Source organism: Orcinus orca, chromosome 13 (genome assembly GCF_937001465.1).
Source record: "Orcinus orca chromosome 13, mOrcOrc1.1, whole genome shotgun sequence".
NCBI classification, from domain to species: Eukaryota; Metazoa; Chordata; class Mammalia; order Artiodactyla; family Delphinidae; genus Orcinus; species Orcinus orca.
In genome coordinates, this window is record NC_064571.1 from 27,278,171 (window position 1) to 27,296,105 (window position 17,935).

The window sequence follows — 17,935 nt, forward strand, 5'->3', positions numbered from 1 at the left end:
TGCCCCATACAGATGTTATTACAAAATATTGAGTATAGTTCCCTGTGCCATAGAGGAGATCCTTCTATCTATTCTATGCCTTCTTTGAATGACCGTAGCACTTGTTGTCTGTATCATTTTTATGTCTGTTGTTGCTTTGTGACTGAAAATGAAAAATTTCTATTTGTCCATGTCCTGGCCCTTACATAAAAATGTGTTTGTTTATCTATTTCATGATTATTGACTACATCTTAGACACCGTGTTAACTGCTGGTTCTAGATGTTAGTAAAATATAGACCTTCCTGCTCAAAGGGTCACAGTATTTGTGGGAAAACAAAAACATGAACAACCTATGTCTCTAAGAGCTTTGTACTTCCCAAAGAGAACACACCTCGTAGGTACAATAAATACATGTATCATACGTAAATGTATAAATAGTTAATGGGATTATACACCTGAGATAACTGCTTTTCGATACTGAGGAAATGATGATTATATTTCACCAGGAGCTCAATACCACTCTGAGAATGAGGGCTTAACCCCCGACTTGACTCACTGCATCGCTTTCCTATATAAAAATACACAAGTCTGTACATACGCTCTAGAAAAAGGCTTATCTGGCATGCATTTCACATAGCAAGAAGAAAACTTCAAGAGGTTCAGAGAAGCATCCAGAAGCTCAGGTGACTGTCTGGCACTAATACAACTTGCTTGACAGGAAAATAGAGCTGTAAATCTCACAAAATTAGATGATCTTTTAAGAATTTCAAAACCTCCTGCTATTAATTGGAAATCCTAGAAGAATAGCTTCTTTTAAAATGTACTGATAATATGCTTTACAGCTTAATATTCAGAAGCCTATGTTTTGGCTAAGTGAGCTTCAGGAAGGAAGGAAATTTGTGGTTTACCTCCACTTACTTTGGAACCGCTGGTTCCAAACATCTACTTCTATGCACAGTCATCTTATCATCTGTAAAATGGAGGCAACTCTAAGACAACAGAGTTACAGAGATGTTGCACAGCTCCATCTGTCATTGTCTTCATTTGTTTCAGAATACCAATAACATCTAAGCTACTACTGAAAGAGTGCTATATTATTTGGGGTCATCTAGTGCAGCTCTGTCAAAGTAAAGAAAAGGGACCTAGAATGACTATAATTTTCCCAAGAGGACACAATTATTTTATGGTAAATCTGGGACAAGAACCCTGATCTCTTTGATCCCATTCCATTGTTCTTTCATTGGGTTCTGAACAGCCCAGAGAAATAAAGAGAAATAAAACTCCTGTGTGCTGTGTCACTGGTACAGGACATGGCAAGATTGGAATTGGAGCACTACATATTAAGAGGTATCTGAGAAATTCTTCAAACTAATTGAGATATATACCAGGTACATAGAAAACAGTATGATTTATGAAGATGATTCTGTGCAATGAACAGAACTGGTAACACACACTGGAAGGTGAATTCTCATTTTCTGGCCCCTTGAAAACTCCACCTCAACATACACGTTAAAATAAACATTTGAACTGGGTCATATTTAATTCTGCATGCTCTTGTAAGTCAGCAAAATATTCCATATATCATTTAAGTTGTCACTCACTTTTTAACTTGACTTTCAATTTCTAAAAGTCTTTCCAAACATAAAACAGAGGTGGGAAAATGGTATATGGGAAGCTGCAGAGATGAAATAAGCTTACTTCATTCGGCATAAAGATGAATAGCCAAACAACTTCTTCATGGTTGAAAGTGTCCAAATCTACTGTCTTCATTTTGTAGTCAAGGCTTCCGGAAAAATATGCTAATGGATTCCTTATTACCCGAATGCCCCATATCAGTTTCAGTAGGTATCATTATATATTATGGAAATTTTTCTCAGTGACAGTGAAAGACATCCTGGCTGAACATCCCCCTGCCCGTGACACAGAGATGATGGTCTCAAGCTACCTTGAAGGCACTGGAGCCCACACTATCCATTACTAATATTAATGGAGGATAAAACTTCATATTCTGTTTGCTCTATATTTGTTAAATCACTTCTTCCCTTCATTAAACTGGATGGCCCATAATTGAGTCTGTAGTGTGTCTATCATTGGAAACTGAACAAATTTTTGTTGGTTTTATTAATGTCATACGTTTCTAGGGAGGGTCTATTCAATAACTAAGTCTAGTTTCACAGTTACAAATAAATTATGATGTAACTTTGAATAAATTAAGCTCATCATAAAGGAAGGATACTGAGAGTTGCTACTACTCCTTCCTTGAGGGGCTCTTGTAAAGCACTAAGTAAAGTAACACAGGTGTATATGTATGCATATATTTTCAATGATATTTGTACAGACTTAAAAAGAACTCTACAGAATGCATTATAAAAACCTTAATGCTGTGTGTCCCTAGTTCCCAGCTCTCTCATTAAAACTACTTAAATGAACACAATCTTATCTGTTAGGATACTACTTCTTGCAGTACCCTGTCCCAACCATTTGCCATCCTCTTCCCATTAGTCCTCAAGTCAGAAGCCCCGAAGATCTGTTCATTAATTTATGAACACATTTCTTCATCCAGCCAAGAAAATTGATTGATCCCTTACCAAATTTCAGGCACCATTCTTCAGTATGATTTATAGGCATGTTCAGGAAACACAGCAGTGATTAACACAGATGAATATAGTCTCTCTTGAGCTGAGGGAGGAGACAAAAGTAAATAAGCAAATATAAAATCATAAGTATAGGGCTCCCCTGGTGGCGCAGTGGTTGAAAGTCCCCCTGCCGATGCAGGGGACACGGGTTCGTGCCCCAGTCCGGGAAGATGCCACATGCCGCGGAGCGGCTGGGCCCGTGAGTCATGGCCGCTGACCTGCCCATCCGGAGCCTGTGCTTCGCGTCGGGAGAGGCCAAAACAGTGAGAGGCCCGCGTACCGCCAAAAAAAAAAAAGCTATGAAAACAAAACCTATGGATGGAGACCTACATGAAAGATGGAAGAGTATAATAATGGCCAGAGTACATTACTGTGGCAGAAGCAACAGCCCTTAAGGAGGACAACTTTATAAATTACAAATTGGATTTAAATAGACAGGGAATTGAAAGTGGAGACATTATTTTCTGCAGAAGATGATGGACAGGGGAGAGCAAAGAAAATAAAACTGAGATTGTTAACAAAATACAATGCTAAGCATATAAGTTAGGACTGAGTCCTTAACTTTCATTTTTATTAATGACTGGGTGAGTATAGATTACTGACTACACAGAACCAAGCCTGGGAACACATTTTATATTTATGATCTTTGTGCCTAAAACTAGATTCTCCTGGAATTTAATATGACACTAGGACAATGACTGGCCAAGTTTTAGATTAATCACTCTTACACAAAGATTTTTCATTCATATAATCTCAAACAAATACTGCGTCACCAATTAAGTTCCAGATCCTATGCACTCTGGCTGAAGATATAAATATCTTGCAAGCCCAGCGTCACTTTCCTCCTTCTCTGGTAACAAATCACACTTTCTATGATGACAATGGCCCCAGTTATCGGCCCAGGAATAAACACTTGACTCAGGAAGAGCCAATTAAAGCCCTCCTTTAGAGTTGATCGAGAGCTTTAAGGTTAGAGTATTTCAATCTTATGAAATTTTTGTAAAACAAAATTATTTCAAAATCTACTAATTATTCTTTAAGTTCTAGAAACTGCATTCTGTGACTAAGAGGACAACTTATTTGCCGTCGTTTCTGCTCTGCCCACTTTATGTTTCTGGTATTGTGAGATAAAGGCAGTGGGGAATGGCAAACCAATTCTGATTCATTCAACACATGAGTGCTTCTTAGGTACAAAACACCATTCTGAACATTGTCCGAGGTAAAAAGATAAATAATACCTAGCCCCTTATAATACCTAGCCCCTTACCCTCAAGGATCTTCCAGCTTAGCAAGGGAAATAAAACATGCACACAGATGACTGCAACAAAAAGAAGATAATGATTGCTGCCACATGTTTGGGGAGAATGAGTAGAGCAAAGAGAGAACACAGAATAAGGCAACATTCAACAGTCAGCCAAGAACTATTTGTTGAGCAGTTGCAAGCTGTGACCTGGAAATGGAAGAGGAGAGCATAAATGTTCACACGGGCAGGTGAAAATTCAAGTGTTCTTACTTGTAACACAGCTCTTCAAATATATTTTTTGGCACCAAGTGCCTACTAAGTAGCCTTAAATTAAAAACTAAATAAGGATACAGTCTCTATCAAATATAGCCTGAGGTACTGATGCCTAAATACTAGGATCACAGTATTTGTGTCCCAAGGATGCCTTTCTATTGCTTTGCTTCTTTTCCCCTTTCCAAATTAGCTAATGCTGCCTTAACAGGATATCTATTGCACTTGTTCCAGCCTTTTTGATCCAATGTATTGAATAGCAGAATAGGTGAGTTACAAGAGGATATTTTGACTTCAAACAACAGAAATAAAATACTATATAATTGAAAAAAAAAAAAAACAGAGGCAATCTTTCAGGCACATGTGGATCCAGGAGTTCACATGTTTTAACCAGGTCCCTTTCTCTCTTCCCCACCCCTTCTTCTCTCTGCCTTTTCTCCTCTCTGGTATCTCTCATTATGGGATTCAAATATTTCCCTGTTTATGTGGGAGCTTCTGGCACAGCTGCAGGCTTATACCCTCGCAGCTCCAGGGCTGCCTGGAAGGGGCGGGCGCATCACAGCATAAGGTTGCACAAGGTGTGCACTTATATAGCAGGGCATCACATCTATGAGTGATGGATGATCACATTGTATACAGGGGTAGCTTCGCATAGTGGTTTTTTTTTTTTTTGCGGTACGCGGGCCTCTCACCGCTGCGGCCTCCCCCGTTGCGGAGCACAGGCTCCGGACGCGCAGGCCCAGTGGCCATGGCCTACGGGCCCAGCCGCTCCGCAGCACGTGGAATCCTCCCGGACCAGGGCACGAACCCGCATCCCCTGCATCGGCAGGCGGACTCCCAACCACTGCGCCACCAGGGAAGCCCTTCGCATAGTTTTTACGTCACTTTTCTTGAAGATGGCAGTAAAATGGTATGTTTTTACAAAATCAAATAGTGTAACATTGTCCAAAAGATATACATAAAGCATTTAGAGGAAGGAGGCTCCTTTTTCTTTTAACTCCGGCACGGATTGTCTATTGGACAGTGGTAACCCTATGTCATCACCCTCGTTACTCCAGCAGAAGTCCAGGGATTAGCCCTGCATAACTCTTGTTAGCCTCTATTCCCTTCCTTGAACACTGTAGCCAGAAGGTTTTTTTCCTCCTCAAACCTTAAGTATTGAAACCTGGAGGAGGGGCATGTCTGAAAAGAAAATGATGGACTGGACTCTCCCTAGAAGGACAATAAATGGGTGGTCAACAAGAAAAAAAATATCCTCTGTACCAGGAAATGTTTGAAGTGTTGTTTGGGTATCAAAAAACGGGTGCCCTACACATAAAGCAACAAAGGATATTGGTCTAAAAAGAACACCATGGCCAAAGGTGCATGGCCTATTTCAACAGAGGATTTGAAAGTTAAAAGTTAACCTGTAAAACATTCAGTTCAATTTCATCATTTTACAGATGGGCAAAGTAAAACTCAGGCACAGGAACAGAAGTGCCAAGGTCATACAGGTGGTTGGTGGAAGAGACAACCAACTTCCCAACTTCTGACTTTTTAGTGGTGTGTGTGTGTGTGTGTGTTGTTTTGTTTATGTGCAAGGATATTTTTCTTTAGTACACTAACATTACAACAGGAAGTATAGTCTTGTTTTGGTTTTCTCTGCGCCCTCAATTCTGTATAAGGCAGTTTCGCTGCACTCCAACAGAAAGGCTCAGCAAGAGTAGAGACCACCATAAGCAGTACACGTGGGCACCAAGGGCAGATACATTGCCCTTCCTTGTGTAGGAACTAGGGCCACTTGTTGCTTTACTGGGCCAAGTTTGGGCTGGACCTGCAGGAGGGGACACCTTTGAAAAACAGCTTCCTAACTGCACTACAACCTGCTCTGGCATCCTGATTCCACTCCCCAAACCCCCCAAATCTTCAGCCAGAAAAAAAAAAAAAAAAAGAATGGATCACTGGATCACTGGATCGATGGGGAGATTTCTGTCTGCTCCTCCTACTGTCACCTCTTTCTTGCTATTTCCTGCCCAAGGAAACCTGACATCAGCCCAAAAGCACCTCTGGAAATGGGTAGGAGGGAGCCTTACACCTGTCAGCGCCAGAGAAGAAAGTGCGCTCTGCAGAGTTCTCAGTTGTTCCATCTCTTGCGATGAAAGGAAGAAAAGGAGCGAATCCGCCACAGATTTACTGGAGACCAGGGTTACTTCATTCGGCTCCGGCCACAGTAACCCCTGAAGACCAAAGATGCATTTCCATTCCCAGCAGTTCTTGTTGGCGTCTTTCCCTACAGGCTAGCCCAGTGCCTGGCCCCGGAGAAGTCTCTCCGTAAAGGTTCTTTAGGTCATAAATCAGGCTCCTGTGTGTATGTGTATTTTTCTTAGGAAAAACTGGCACAGACGAGTTAGCAGTAGAGACTGGGCTCTCCCTACTGCCCTTCATGCTTGGCGGCATCACCTTCGACTACCTCGCATTCTCCCGGCGCTGACAGCCCCGGCTCCGGACCTCAGGGTTGGAAGCAGTCAGCCCCAGCTAGAACCGCCCTGTCCGGGGCTGATGCCACCCTGTGCCTAGAATGTGCGTGTGGGTGCAGGCGGGCGAGCGAGCGGCTTCTACAGTGAGACCGAAGCAGGAGCTCAGCCTTCGCCTGCGACCTGCAATCCCCAGATTCCCTGGGGACCTCGAAACTCCCAATCGGAGGTACTCCCCCCGCCCCACAGCCGCCCACCCATTCCCTCCCCCCTTACCTCAGCACGCAGCCCCTCCCTGCGTGATGTTGCAAAACCTTGGGGAGGGTGGGCGCTGGGAAGGGTGGGGAGAGCCTGAGAGCGAGCGAGGGTGGGAGGGAGTGGGCGGAGGAGGAGAGGGAGCCGAATGCGCATTTAAAGCGATAGCCATCCTCGCTCTCTCCCCAGTGCTGGGCTGTTGGAGAGCTCGAGCTGCAAGCCACCGAGCGCGAGCTCGAGCTGCAAACCACCGAGCGCGAGCTCGAGCGCGGCGCGCTGGCCGGGGAACCCGAGAGCGCACGGCGCCCCAAGCTGGCAGGCGCCGCGGGACCCCCCACCCTCGCCGGCTGCCCTTCCCCGGGCGCCCCTACCCTCCTCGCCCGCAGGAGACCCTGGGCTTCGCCGGAGGAGCTCACCCCAAGGGGCCAGGACTCCGGCGGGCCCGCCACCGTCCCCTCCAGTGCCGCCGCCACCGCCGCAGCCGCGGGAGCAGCATGGTCCACCTGGGGAAGCTGCTCCGCGCCCTGACTTTGATGAAGTTTCCCTGCTGCGTGCTGGAGGTGCTTCTGTGCGCGCTGGCGGCGGCGGCGCGCGGCCAGGAGATGTACGCCCCGCACTCCATTCGGATCGAGGGGGACGTCACCCTCGGGGGGCTGTTCCCGGTGCACGCGAAGGGTCCCAGCGGAGTGCCCTGCGGCGACATCAAGAGGGAGAACGGGATCCACAGGCTGGAAGCGATGCTCTACGCCCTGGACCAGATCAACAGCGATCCCAACCTGCTGCCCAACGTGACGCTGGGAGCGCGGATCCTGGACACTTGTTCCAGGGACACTTACGCGCTCGAACAGTCGCTCACTTTCGACCAGGCGCTCATCCAGAAGGACACCTCCGAAGTGCGCTGCACCAACGGCGAACCTCCGGTTTTCGTCAAGCCCGAGAAAGTAGTTGGAGTGATTGGGGCTTCGGGGAGTTCGGTCTCCATCATGGTAGCCAATATCCTGAGGCTTTTCCAGGTAGGGGGGCGCTCCCTCCGGGGCAGAGCGCGCCGTAGCTCCCCGCGCTCTTTATCCTGAAGGCTGGCTTGGACTCCAGGGGTGTGGGGTCTGGTCAGCCTTCGCTCATTTCCACCCTGGAGATCCTGCCGAATCCCTCCCACCTCACCCGAGGAGGTACTTTCCCTGCTTGATTCATTTCCCTTCCATCTCTCCCCTGTCCGCGCTCCACTCCATCCGGCTTGACATTCTGGATCGATGGCCCCATTGACAAGAAACAGTCTCCGAAAAACAAGGCGATGATTTAAATGGGTTTGCATTCGAGTGAAATATGGTTCCAAAACAGGCTTGTAAACGTGCCGGGCTCCTGTGAGAGCCACCTAGGCGCAAGGAATATGAAAGATGAGAAGACGCCTAGAAACTAGGCATTTCTCAACTCCCCAGCTTCCCTGCCCCAAGCCGCCCGACAAGCTGCAGCTGCCTTGGAAAATTTCGAGAAGAGCTTAGGGAGGCAGTTCTTAAACCGAAGGCTAGGTCTTCACCTACATTTGGACGTGAATTGCCCGTTTCGCTCGGGTTGGATTTCCCGACCTGTAACCTGTCTCTGCGAGGGCATGGGGCGGAAGGCGTGGGGACTGTCCTCAAGCGGGGAGAAGCCACCGGCAGACGTGCCCCCAGGTGATTTGCTCTGGGCAGTTGTTTGCACCGTCCAAACTGCCTTCGCGATCCGGCCACTGGCAGGAGCCGGGCGATCAGCTTTCTACTCCTGCCAGCTCAGAGCCCGGAGGTGAGCTCATGCTAACTGCGAAACACAATCGCTTTCTCTGCACCCACCCTGTGCCCATCCTTTCCCACGACCTCCCTAACGCAGCCCCCAACCCCAGTGCTGGGTTTTGAGGACGATTCTCAGAGCCAGACAAGAAGGCGCCTGGAGGGAGGCAGTAGGGTGCGCTGAGCAAGGCCGGGCGGTCCTCTAGCTCCGGGTGCAGGTGGGCAACGGCGGAAGATGCGAGGACGGCGGATCGGGCCAGCTGAGCCGTGGGCGGTGCTGCAGTGCTCTCTCACCGCCTGCTCCCGCAGCCTCGGCCCCACGGCTCCTGTGCCGCCCTGGGGTATAGATGGATGGCTTCTGGATGAAGAAATTGAGTTTCAGGGTCTGCGTGACTATGGGTTCTCTTGTTTCTCTGTCTTTCTTCCTGTGTGTGTCTCTCTCTCCCTGCTGTTTTTTTGTTTTTTGTTTTTTTTTGTCTCTCTGTTTTTATGTTCTCCCTTTCAATTTCTGCCTCTCTTTTCCTTCTCTACCCCTGTATCCAAGTTTTTTGTTCATCTCTGTCTTGAAGTGATCCTTTCCTAATGCACAGCTCTCTCCCTGCCTGGTAGGACCCAAGCTCAGTTAGTCCCTTCTCCAGATGTTCTGGCTGACCCTTATGCTCCCCGTAGCTAAAAAGTTGGCTCCCTCTCAAGTGCCTTTCCTGAAGCATGTTGGGTTTCTGGAGGGGACTCCTTGTGATTCAAGCTGTCACTACATCAGCACCCAGGAGTATGAAGTTTGTGTTTGTGCCAGAAGGAGGGGTGCCTGTCTAAAGCTGCAGCCTGGTATGGCCGCTCTGAGCCTCTGAGCATCTCTAGCACCTCTTGAGTATGCCACCATGGAGATCTCTAGATGTTTGCAAGGCCAAAAGTGCTTCTGGGCAACCTTCACTTTGAGGTAATGCTTTCAGGAAGAGCCTGGGTTGTTGTAAGCAAAACCCAGAAGCACTTCCTTTACCTCTGAGCTTAAACTAGAGAACCTGAGGAGGCAGCGCTGCAGGGAGGATGAGGCCAGAGGTCACCTGAGAACCACAGGGGCAACTCACAGTATTTTTACTGGAGCTCTGGGGGTTGAAGGCACATTTGCTCTTTGACATTTTTTAAATTATTTTGGTGCCTTCACTTGGAGCTTGGGCAGTACTGCAGAGGGGCCTGCCTGTCGAAAAAAGAGTGAAATCGTATAAAGTCAAGAGAGAGCTTGCCGACTAGGCTGAAGGATTGTGTTTGCTGAAAAAGATTCCAGGGGGAGCTGATTCCTTCTCTGGTGTGTGGATCTGAGGCACTTGCAAGAAAAGAGAATGCTTGCCTTACGCTTAGTTCCCCCGTTCCCTGGGCTGGGAAGGAAAGGAACTGAATGCCAACATTAGCAGTGTGGGTTGGGACCAAAACCATTCAGAGAAAACACTGTCATTTTCCTCTAATTTGCAAATTGCAGCTATTCATGTTGGATTGAACAGCTGAGGGAAAAGAGCCCCCAGTTTTCACCTGCATTTATTGAGAAGAGGCTGGTAGTAGGAGGGATACACCAACTTGTAGCTTGTGCTGCAAGCTGGATATAAGCTTGGTGTGAGCATCCTGGTTAACCACTGCCCACGTTCAAATATACAGAGATAGATTCCAACAATCTCTTCCCGTAGGCTTATTTTTGCGTGTGATCTTAGAAGCTCCTGGCATGTGAGTCCAGTCCCCAGTTTCCCAGCCTCTGTAAACCTGCAAAATGAATAGAGAGAATAGTGGAACACAGACCCATTGTTCAAAGACACAGTCACTTTAGGGAAAGAAGAAAAGAACGGGTAGGTGAATCTTCTCTGGGATTGCAGGGTTCAGCTCAATGAAGACCGTCCTGTATAAAAGAAACTCCTCTAAATGGTTGAATTCTTAGCTCTCCAGAGATCTGAGTTTTCTTTTCCCCAGTCCCTGTGGGTTGCTGTGGGGAATGTGCCAAACCTATCATTTGAGATAAAAATTTATGGTGAGGTAAGCTTCTAGGCTGGGGGAAGGAAGACTTAGTGACTAAATGGGGGATGCTAAGCACTGGGGGGCAAGAAGGAACAAGGAGATAGTAATGGATGTAACAAATGCTGCAGCTGCCAGCAAAGCCTGGATTGAAGTTCCTTCCTGAAAATGAGGACCCGGGCAAGAATGACCACTCAGATGTAAACAGTGTCTCTGACTGGGAATTCTCATCTGTCTGCCGGTGGGCCAGAGCTGAGCAAGTCCTTTCTCTCCTCTGTATGCACACTGAATTGGTTAGTAAGTGACATGTCAGAGGACAGGAATCATATTCAGTGGATCTTTCAAATCCAGGAGTTTGAGGCTAATGAAATTAGTGTGTGGCCAGGGCTCTGCCAACTAGAATTAAGTCACTGCAGCCACCCTGCAATGCATTTTCAGCCTGAAGGGAGCATCAGGGAGGAATTTCGGGAGATTTGTTTCGGAGCCTGTACAAAATAATACTCTCCTAATGCTAAGAAAGATTAAATGTAAATTAATATTGACTACGAGTAACATATTTAAAAAATAATCGCCGAGTGGGGGATGGCTTAAAGTGGAGAGATTATATAACATGGTGTCCAAAGAATAAATCTCCCCTGACCACTGTTTCATGGGCTATAAGTAAGATATATTACAATGGAAATTAATGGGAACGTTTTTAGTCAAGGCTTCTCTGATATTGACTTGAGAGCAAACACTCTGAGAGTATAAATTACTCTTGCTATGTGCTGAGTCTGAATGAACAATATTTCATGTGCAGTGACATGGTCTAAGCTATAGACTTGGAATCGAATGGCATCTGTTTCAATTGTTTTGTTCTCTCAAGAGCAACTAGATAGAAAAAAGTGGTCAATTTGACCTTTGTGGGAGCGTGTTGCAAATCTAAACCTGTGTCCCTCATACCATAAATGAAATACATTTGTAAATTTGTAAGTGTTTTCCTTCTGTTCATTGATGCTTGAGTATAATCTCAAACTTTGGGAGCAACACTTTATACATAAGTACTTGGTTTTCTTCCTTTCTTCTTTCTCTTTCTCCTCTCTCTCTCTGTTTCTCTCTCTCGCTCTCTTTCTCCATCTTATGTAATTGGATAGAACTGGGCACCTAGGATGATGTGGTGTTACTATAGTGGGATTTAAAAAAAAAAAATCAACTCTAACTTACCCTTTTAAAAATTTCATAAATACAGGTGTCGGTGCCATTTGGAATAGTCTCTATAACAATTTCTGTCATTTACTGTTTACATTTACATTTTCATTTTACTTTTACATTACATTACATTTACATTTTGTAATGTAAATGTAATGTACATTTTGTAATGTAAATGTAAAATGTAAATTACTTTTACATTTTACATTTACATTTACGTTTTCTGTCATTTACATTTCATTTACTGTGTTTCAGCAAATTTACCTAACAGATGGTGAGTGGGCAATTTTTAAAGGGGCATTTTTTAAAAGAGCGGAGAGGGAAGGAATTAGAGACAGGCACATACTATATTTGAAGTTACCTCCACGTGTATTTTATGTATGTATACCCATACAATTAAGAAGTCTTTGGATGTTTTATCTTCAAGAATAATTCAGATAATGGATTACTTGAATATCATAAACATTTAGGGTTTAACAGATTTGTTACATATAGACGCTGTATCATGGATTTAAAAGACCATAGCCAGCGGGCAGCGGCGGGCGGAACGACCGAGGGGCGGCGCGGGCTGGGCGGCGGGTGCTGGGGTCCGTGCTTCCCCGTGGTGGAGGGCTGGGGTTCGCCGGAGACGCCGGGTTGCTCCGCGTTGCCAGGTTACCGAGCGCGTGCCCCGCGCCCGCTCTTCCGCCCGGGCCGCCCTCGGCGCTGCCTGAGCCGTGGTGCGGGCTGCGCGGGGCGTCGGTTCCGCGGAAGCCTGGGTAGGGCGCTGCGTGCGGGACTCTCGTCGCTCGTGGACGGGGTGCGAGCGCGCGGCGGACGTAGGGCGCCGACCTGGGGCTCCCCGGCGCTCCGGCTCCGCTCAGGGCGCCCGCTCAGGGGCCTCCGGCGCGAGGCCCCCTTCCTGGTCAAGATGGCGGCGCCCAGGCGGACCGCGCCGAGATGAGCTGGAGCTGGGCCCGGAGAGGGACGAGTCTGCCACGCCCAGGACTTGGACCCCGGGCTGGTCTCCAGTCTCCCGGGGAGCGGCGGGTGAGTGGGCGCGGCCGCGCGTAGGTCCTTCTCGTGGGGTGGTCAGCTCTCCGTGCGTCCGCAGACTTCTTTCCTCTGATAGTCAGCTCTGGGGTGGCCCAGGTTGAAGGCGAGGGTGCTTGATTGGGGAAACCTGAGGGGTTTAAGGACTCTGTTGGGATCGTTTCAGACCCCAGCAAGAAGCTGAGCAAGTTTCCTCCTGACTCTCTTCCCGGCTAAGTTTTCTCCCTTCTCTGAAGACGCTAGCTTTTCTGAATCACTTTGTTCCCCGGGGGGATACAGTTGGTGGTTCTGACCGTGGGACGTAGGACCCGGCGCGGGGAAGCCTGAGCTGGTTCTAGTTACTTTGTTTGCAAAGCACTTGTCTTGTCTTTGGAATCTTTGTGTATGTAACCAACGTTGGGAAGAGCCAGCGTTTTCTCCTCCAAAACACTGCGAGGGGTAACTTTATACGTAAGAAACAAGTGGGCGTTCACATCCATCTCTTTTCCAACCACTGAGCCTTGGTTGTGTTTCCTTTCTTTAAGTTTGTCTCGTTTTGAAGTGATAACAAAAACAAACAAAAAAGACCATAGCCAGTTACACAAAGTATACTCTAGTCTCAGTCCTGCCATTAATTAGCTATGTTACCTTAAGTCATGTAAGTTTTCTAGGCCTCATTTTTCTCATGTGATGTTTTTTCTTTGAAAAAGTATAGTTTCTAGAAGTCTCTAATCTCTGTGTCATAGTTCAGCTTGGAGAAAACCTGTTCTTGTCCAAACTCCATGACATTGTATTTCCAGCTCCAACTTTGGACTTCGAGTGAGTTGGGGGCAACTTTTTAAGGATATTTTCACACAGGTTTTTTAGTTAATATCTGTCTAGCTGACTTGTCATACTCAGACTTTCTCCCATATTCTTTTACCAGTGTGTTCCTTAGTCATATATATGAAGACTGTTGTGGGAAAAATGACCTCCTGGGTCAGCTTACTGCATGGTCATCGACACAGGGCAGGGAGTAAGATTCTGTGGATTTTACAGAAGCAGATACAGGTTTCATTATCCATGTCCTCTCCCCTTTCATCTTACAAAAACAGCAGGCTTTTCTTGGAGAACTGCCAGATAATGCCATCCTGCCTCCTCACGGGCCCCGGGGATGAGTCGCCCAGGGACTGAACTCCAGTAAAGCAGGTGATTGGCTCATGGGTAGGCATCTGACCTCGGCTAAGTCTATCAGACTCCTCCCCAGGACTTTTCTCTCAGAGAAAAATGGAAGAATTGTCTTTTCTCTCTGGAATTTCTAAGCTGGGGAGATCCGACTCTGGGACTCCCAGTTACCATCCAGCACAAGAAGAGACTTTCTGTAAAATAAAGTCTTGCAGAGGTAAGCAGGGCTGAGCGATGGAGAGAGAGCTGGAACCCTGCTGATACTCTGGAACTTCCAGATCCAACTGTATCTGAATATGGCTGCATCCCTGAATTTCTAGTACTTGTTTGTTGAGGTGGTTGTTTTTGTTTGGTTTGTTTTTAAATTTCCTTTGACTATTTTGAATTTGTTTTCAGCCATGTGCATTTGAAAGCATCATAGCTAAAAGAGCTAATTTCCTACATTAATGTCAGGTTTGCTGAGTGGCGTTCCTTAAGTGAAAAATAATATCCGCTATTTTCTTTAAATAAAATCCTTCTAGCTCAGGTTTGAGATATTCAAAACTCTGCCTCCTACCCCCCTCTTTTCCAACATTTACTATATCACCTTGAAGCATTTGTGACCACATCTTTCCCATCTAGACGCAGTTGAGAGAGAGAGCAAAGACTTCTGATATAAACTGCAACCTATACGCCTCCTACCTGGAAGCTTTAGAACATACTTGATTCTTGTCATTAAAGCAAATCTTTTGTTGTTGTCTCCAGGGCACAGAAGCATTTTCATGGCATAATGGAGTGCAAAGTACATTAAGCCTAACTCTACTTCTCACCCTCTTTTACTTTAAATAGGCAGAAAAGAACAATCTCAAACACATTTTCCCAACAAATAAAATACATATACGATTATGTTTAGAAGACGTTTATGCAACATATAGTTAGACTGATTAATTAATGGACCTTTCGCCAATTGGCACAGTAAATATGTATGTTCAATGTGCTTAATTAAAAAGAAGACAATAACATATTTTTACAGGTTAATTATCGGAGAAGAGTATTGTGCCAGCACACTTGATGCTACAGTATCTCACGTTTGACAGGTAATCTTCTTTCAATTATATTTACTGCTAAATGTTTCTTGGCTCAGGGTATTAAATTATAAGGTCAAAAGTAAAATGGTATGAAATTACAATGATAAAGGGACACATATCCCACTTTATGAGAATAGAAGTTCTAATTTCTTTTCAATACTACTAGTAGTGACCACAGTACTAATTTGAGCCCTTACTATGAGCCACTGTGCCCATATACATTTAGTTCTTACAGTAGTTCTGCAAAGGGCATGTAATAATCCACAGTGTAAAGCTGAAGAAAGTGCTTCTCATAGCTGAAAGTCACATAGCTGGTGAGTGGCAAAGTCTAGATTCAAACTTAGAGTCGTCTGACAATGCCCAGGTTGTTGACCACTATGTACACTGCTCAATTGTTGCACCAATAAAGAAGTGCTTGAAATAATCATAGATTTGCCTGCCCTGAAACTGCAGTGATTTAAAGACATCAAAGTTGCCAGTTGCTTAACCACATCTACTTACAGTAAGAAATTACATTTTATTTCATTTCTAAAACAAGATTAATTCTGCAGGCCCATAGAAACTTGAGCACACAAATCCTACCTCCAAATGAAAGATGCTTGTTTTCCACTATTCAACAGATGGCCCTGTACAGAGGCAATAAACATATAGTAGAATCTTCATTCAAATAAATGAGAAGAGAGGTTTCTTCTTGTCCTGATTCAGTGCCCATCATTATGGATTATGATGGCTTGTCCCAAACTTTACTTCATTCACTCCACTCTTTCTACAAAACTCCAGTCATGGAATCCATCATTCAGATACATGTGCAAAGCGAAAGGACTGTATTAATACAGTTGCTGAAAGTCAAGTTGATAGAGCTCAGGAAGTACATCCTAATAAATGCAACATTAATGTTTGTGTGGGCCTTGGAGTGAGGGGTAGAAGAATTTTCAGTTTAATGGAATATTTTGCCTCTTGCTATGAAAGTGTGGCTGAATAGTCTTGTAATTGGTCATTTACAGAATCCTCCATCTCTGGGTTTCATGCTTTCTTTACTCTGCAGCTGTTGATTCCTTCTCTTGTTCTGGATGGAAGATAGCAACGAAGCCACTTCAAAGGGCTCAGCCTGCCTTTTTGTGTTATTGTTTAGATGAAGATATTTCCATTTATTAAAGCACACTATTTAAACATTTTTATCATGTTTCAAACTTGACTGTGTTCTGAAGGTATGAGCACAGGCAGACATAATGGGGGATGTTTTCCAGGAGAGAACATAGACCATACCCTTATCAAAGGAATTATCAGAATTTTCATGTATGGATTGAGAATCAAATTCTGGAGTTAGACCTGAATTTAAATTCATACTCACAACTTATTACCAGTCTCATCTTGATCAAACGGTTACCACACTTCTCATCAATTTCCTTATCTTTGAAAGCGGAATAAGAGAAGTATGCCTGGTGGAGTTACACATAAAGCTCATCTGATAGAATATTCATAAGGATTTTGCACAAAATATACATGGAAATATTTTAGCACCGAGTTTAGCATGCGATTCGTCTTCGATACGTTTAAGAGCTATTATTTTATTATTATTATGCTATCATTAAATATCACTATTACTTAAATGTCATTATTGCTAAAATTGCTGTAAAACTACCGCAGTAACCCATGATGAATTCCCCTCTTCTGTTTCCTTTGTTTAAATGGAAAATATATATATAAATCTAGACAGAGAACACGTTAGTGATCCTGTTCAGTGGAGTGAGAATTTCCATGGCACTGATTAAAACAAATCCTGAATTGCATGGACTTAAGATAGCAGAGAGGGGCTTCCCTGGTGGCGCAGTTGTTGAGAGTTCGTGACCCGATCCGGGAAGATCCCACATGCTGCGGAGCGGCTGGGTCTGTGAGCCATGGCTGCTGAGCCTGCGCGTCCGGAGCCTGTGCTCCGCGACGGGAGAGGCTGCAACAGTGAGAGGCCCGCGTACCGCAAAGAAGAAAAAAAAGATAGCAGAGAGGCTAAGAGATTTGAAGTTAGACATCTCCAAGTGTGAATTCTACTGTGACCCTCTTCTAGCTCTAGAACCTGGAGGAAGTTACTTAAACTTTCTGAGCTTTACTACTAGTTTCCTCATCTGTATCTTTTTCAGGACTATTTATCAAGGATCTTCCTGTTCTCTATGCTTGGACGTATCACTGAATAAATTAGACAAGAGCCTTTGCCTGCGTGCTCCTTCTTGCATGCTTTCTCCCTCCTTACACTCTCGTGTGGAAACGGATGTTATAAATAAATTCTATGCTTGTCACAAGTTGATGGGCGCCACGGGATAAGGAAAAGGATGTGAAGCTCACTGAAGAGGCTTGGGTTGGGAGTGCTGGAGGAGTGTACAGGTAGGTTCTGATTTTAAATAGGGTAGTCAGGGTGGATTTTATAAGTTGACATTTGAGCAAAGACTTGAAGTGAGGGAGTTGTCAGAATGTATGATGGGGAGACCACTCCCTGGGAGCAAGAATAACCAGTCCCAAAACTCTAAGGCAGAAATATGCCGGGCAGCTTGGAGGAATATCAAGGAGGCCACCCTGGCTGACTTAGTCAGTGGGGAGGAAGAGACAGCAGGACGGCTGGAGGTCGGATATGTGATGGGATGGATTGGGTAAGTCCTGGGAGGCCATCACATGCATTGTGTCTTTTACTCTAAATGTAGGCAGCCAGGGGCGGGATTTTAGCCGAGGTGTGGCATGAACTGTCTCTTGTTTGAAAAGCATAACTCTATCTGTGGCCTTGAGGATGTGGGGAGAGAGTGGAGTCAGGGAGAATCTCGGGAGGCGACTACAGGATCCTCGAGGTCTATGTTGGTGGCCTGCACCAGGCTGCTAGCGGCTGGTAATTCTCAGAAGTGGCACATTGGGAAGGTTGTGACAGCA

The 17,935-nt window shown here is 45.4% G+C and overlaps 1 protein-coding gene across 31 annotated transcripts in view; it reads left to right on the top strand.

The window, feature by feature from the left end:
• The first annotated feature begins 12,303 nt into the window (after positions 1-12,303).
• Positions 12,304-17,935, top strand: part of LOC117199207 (uncharacterized) — a 1,082,321-nt gene continuing 1,076,689 nt past the window's right edge. For 23 of the 31 annotated variants that reach the window (XR_007470924.1, XR_007470928.1, XR_007470935.1 and 20 more), the window contains exons 1-2: positions 12,657-12,812; positions 17,161-17,401. Coding sequence is in view for 3 of the 31 variants with exons in the window: in XM_049696156.1 (XP_049552113.1) it covers positions 12,723-12,812 (90 nt within the window). In the remaining 28 variants the exon portion in view is untranslated. The other 8 variants (XR_007470920.1, XM_049696156.1, XR_007470919.1 and 5 more) reach the window with 8 other exon arrangements.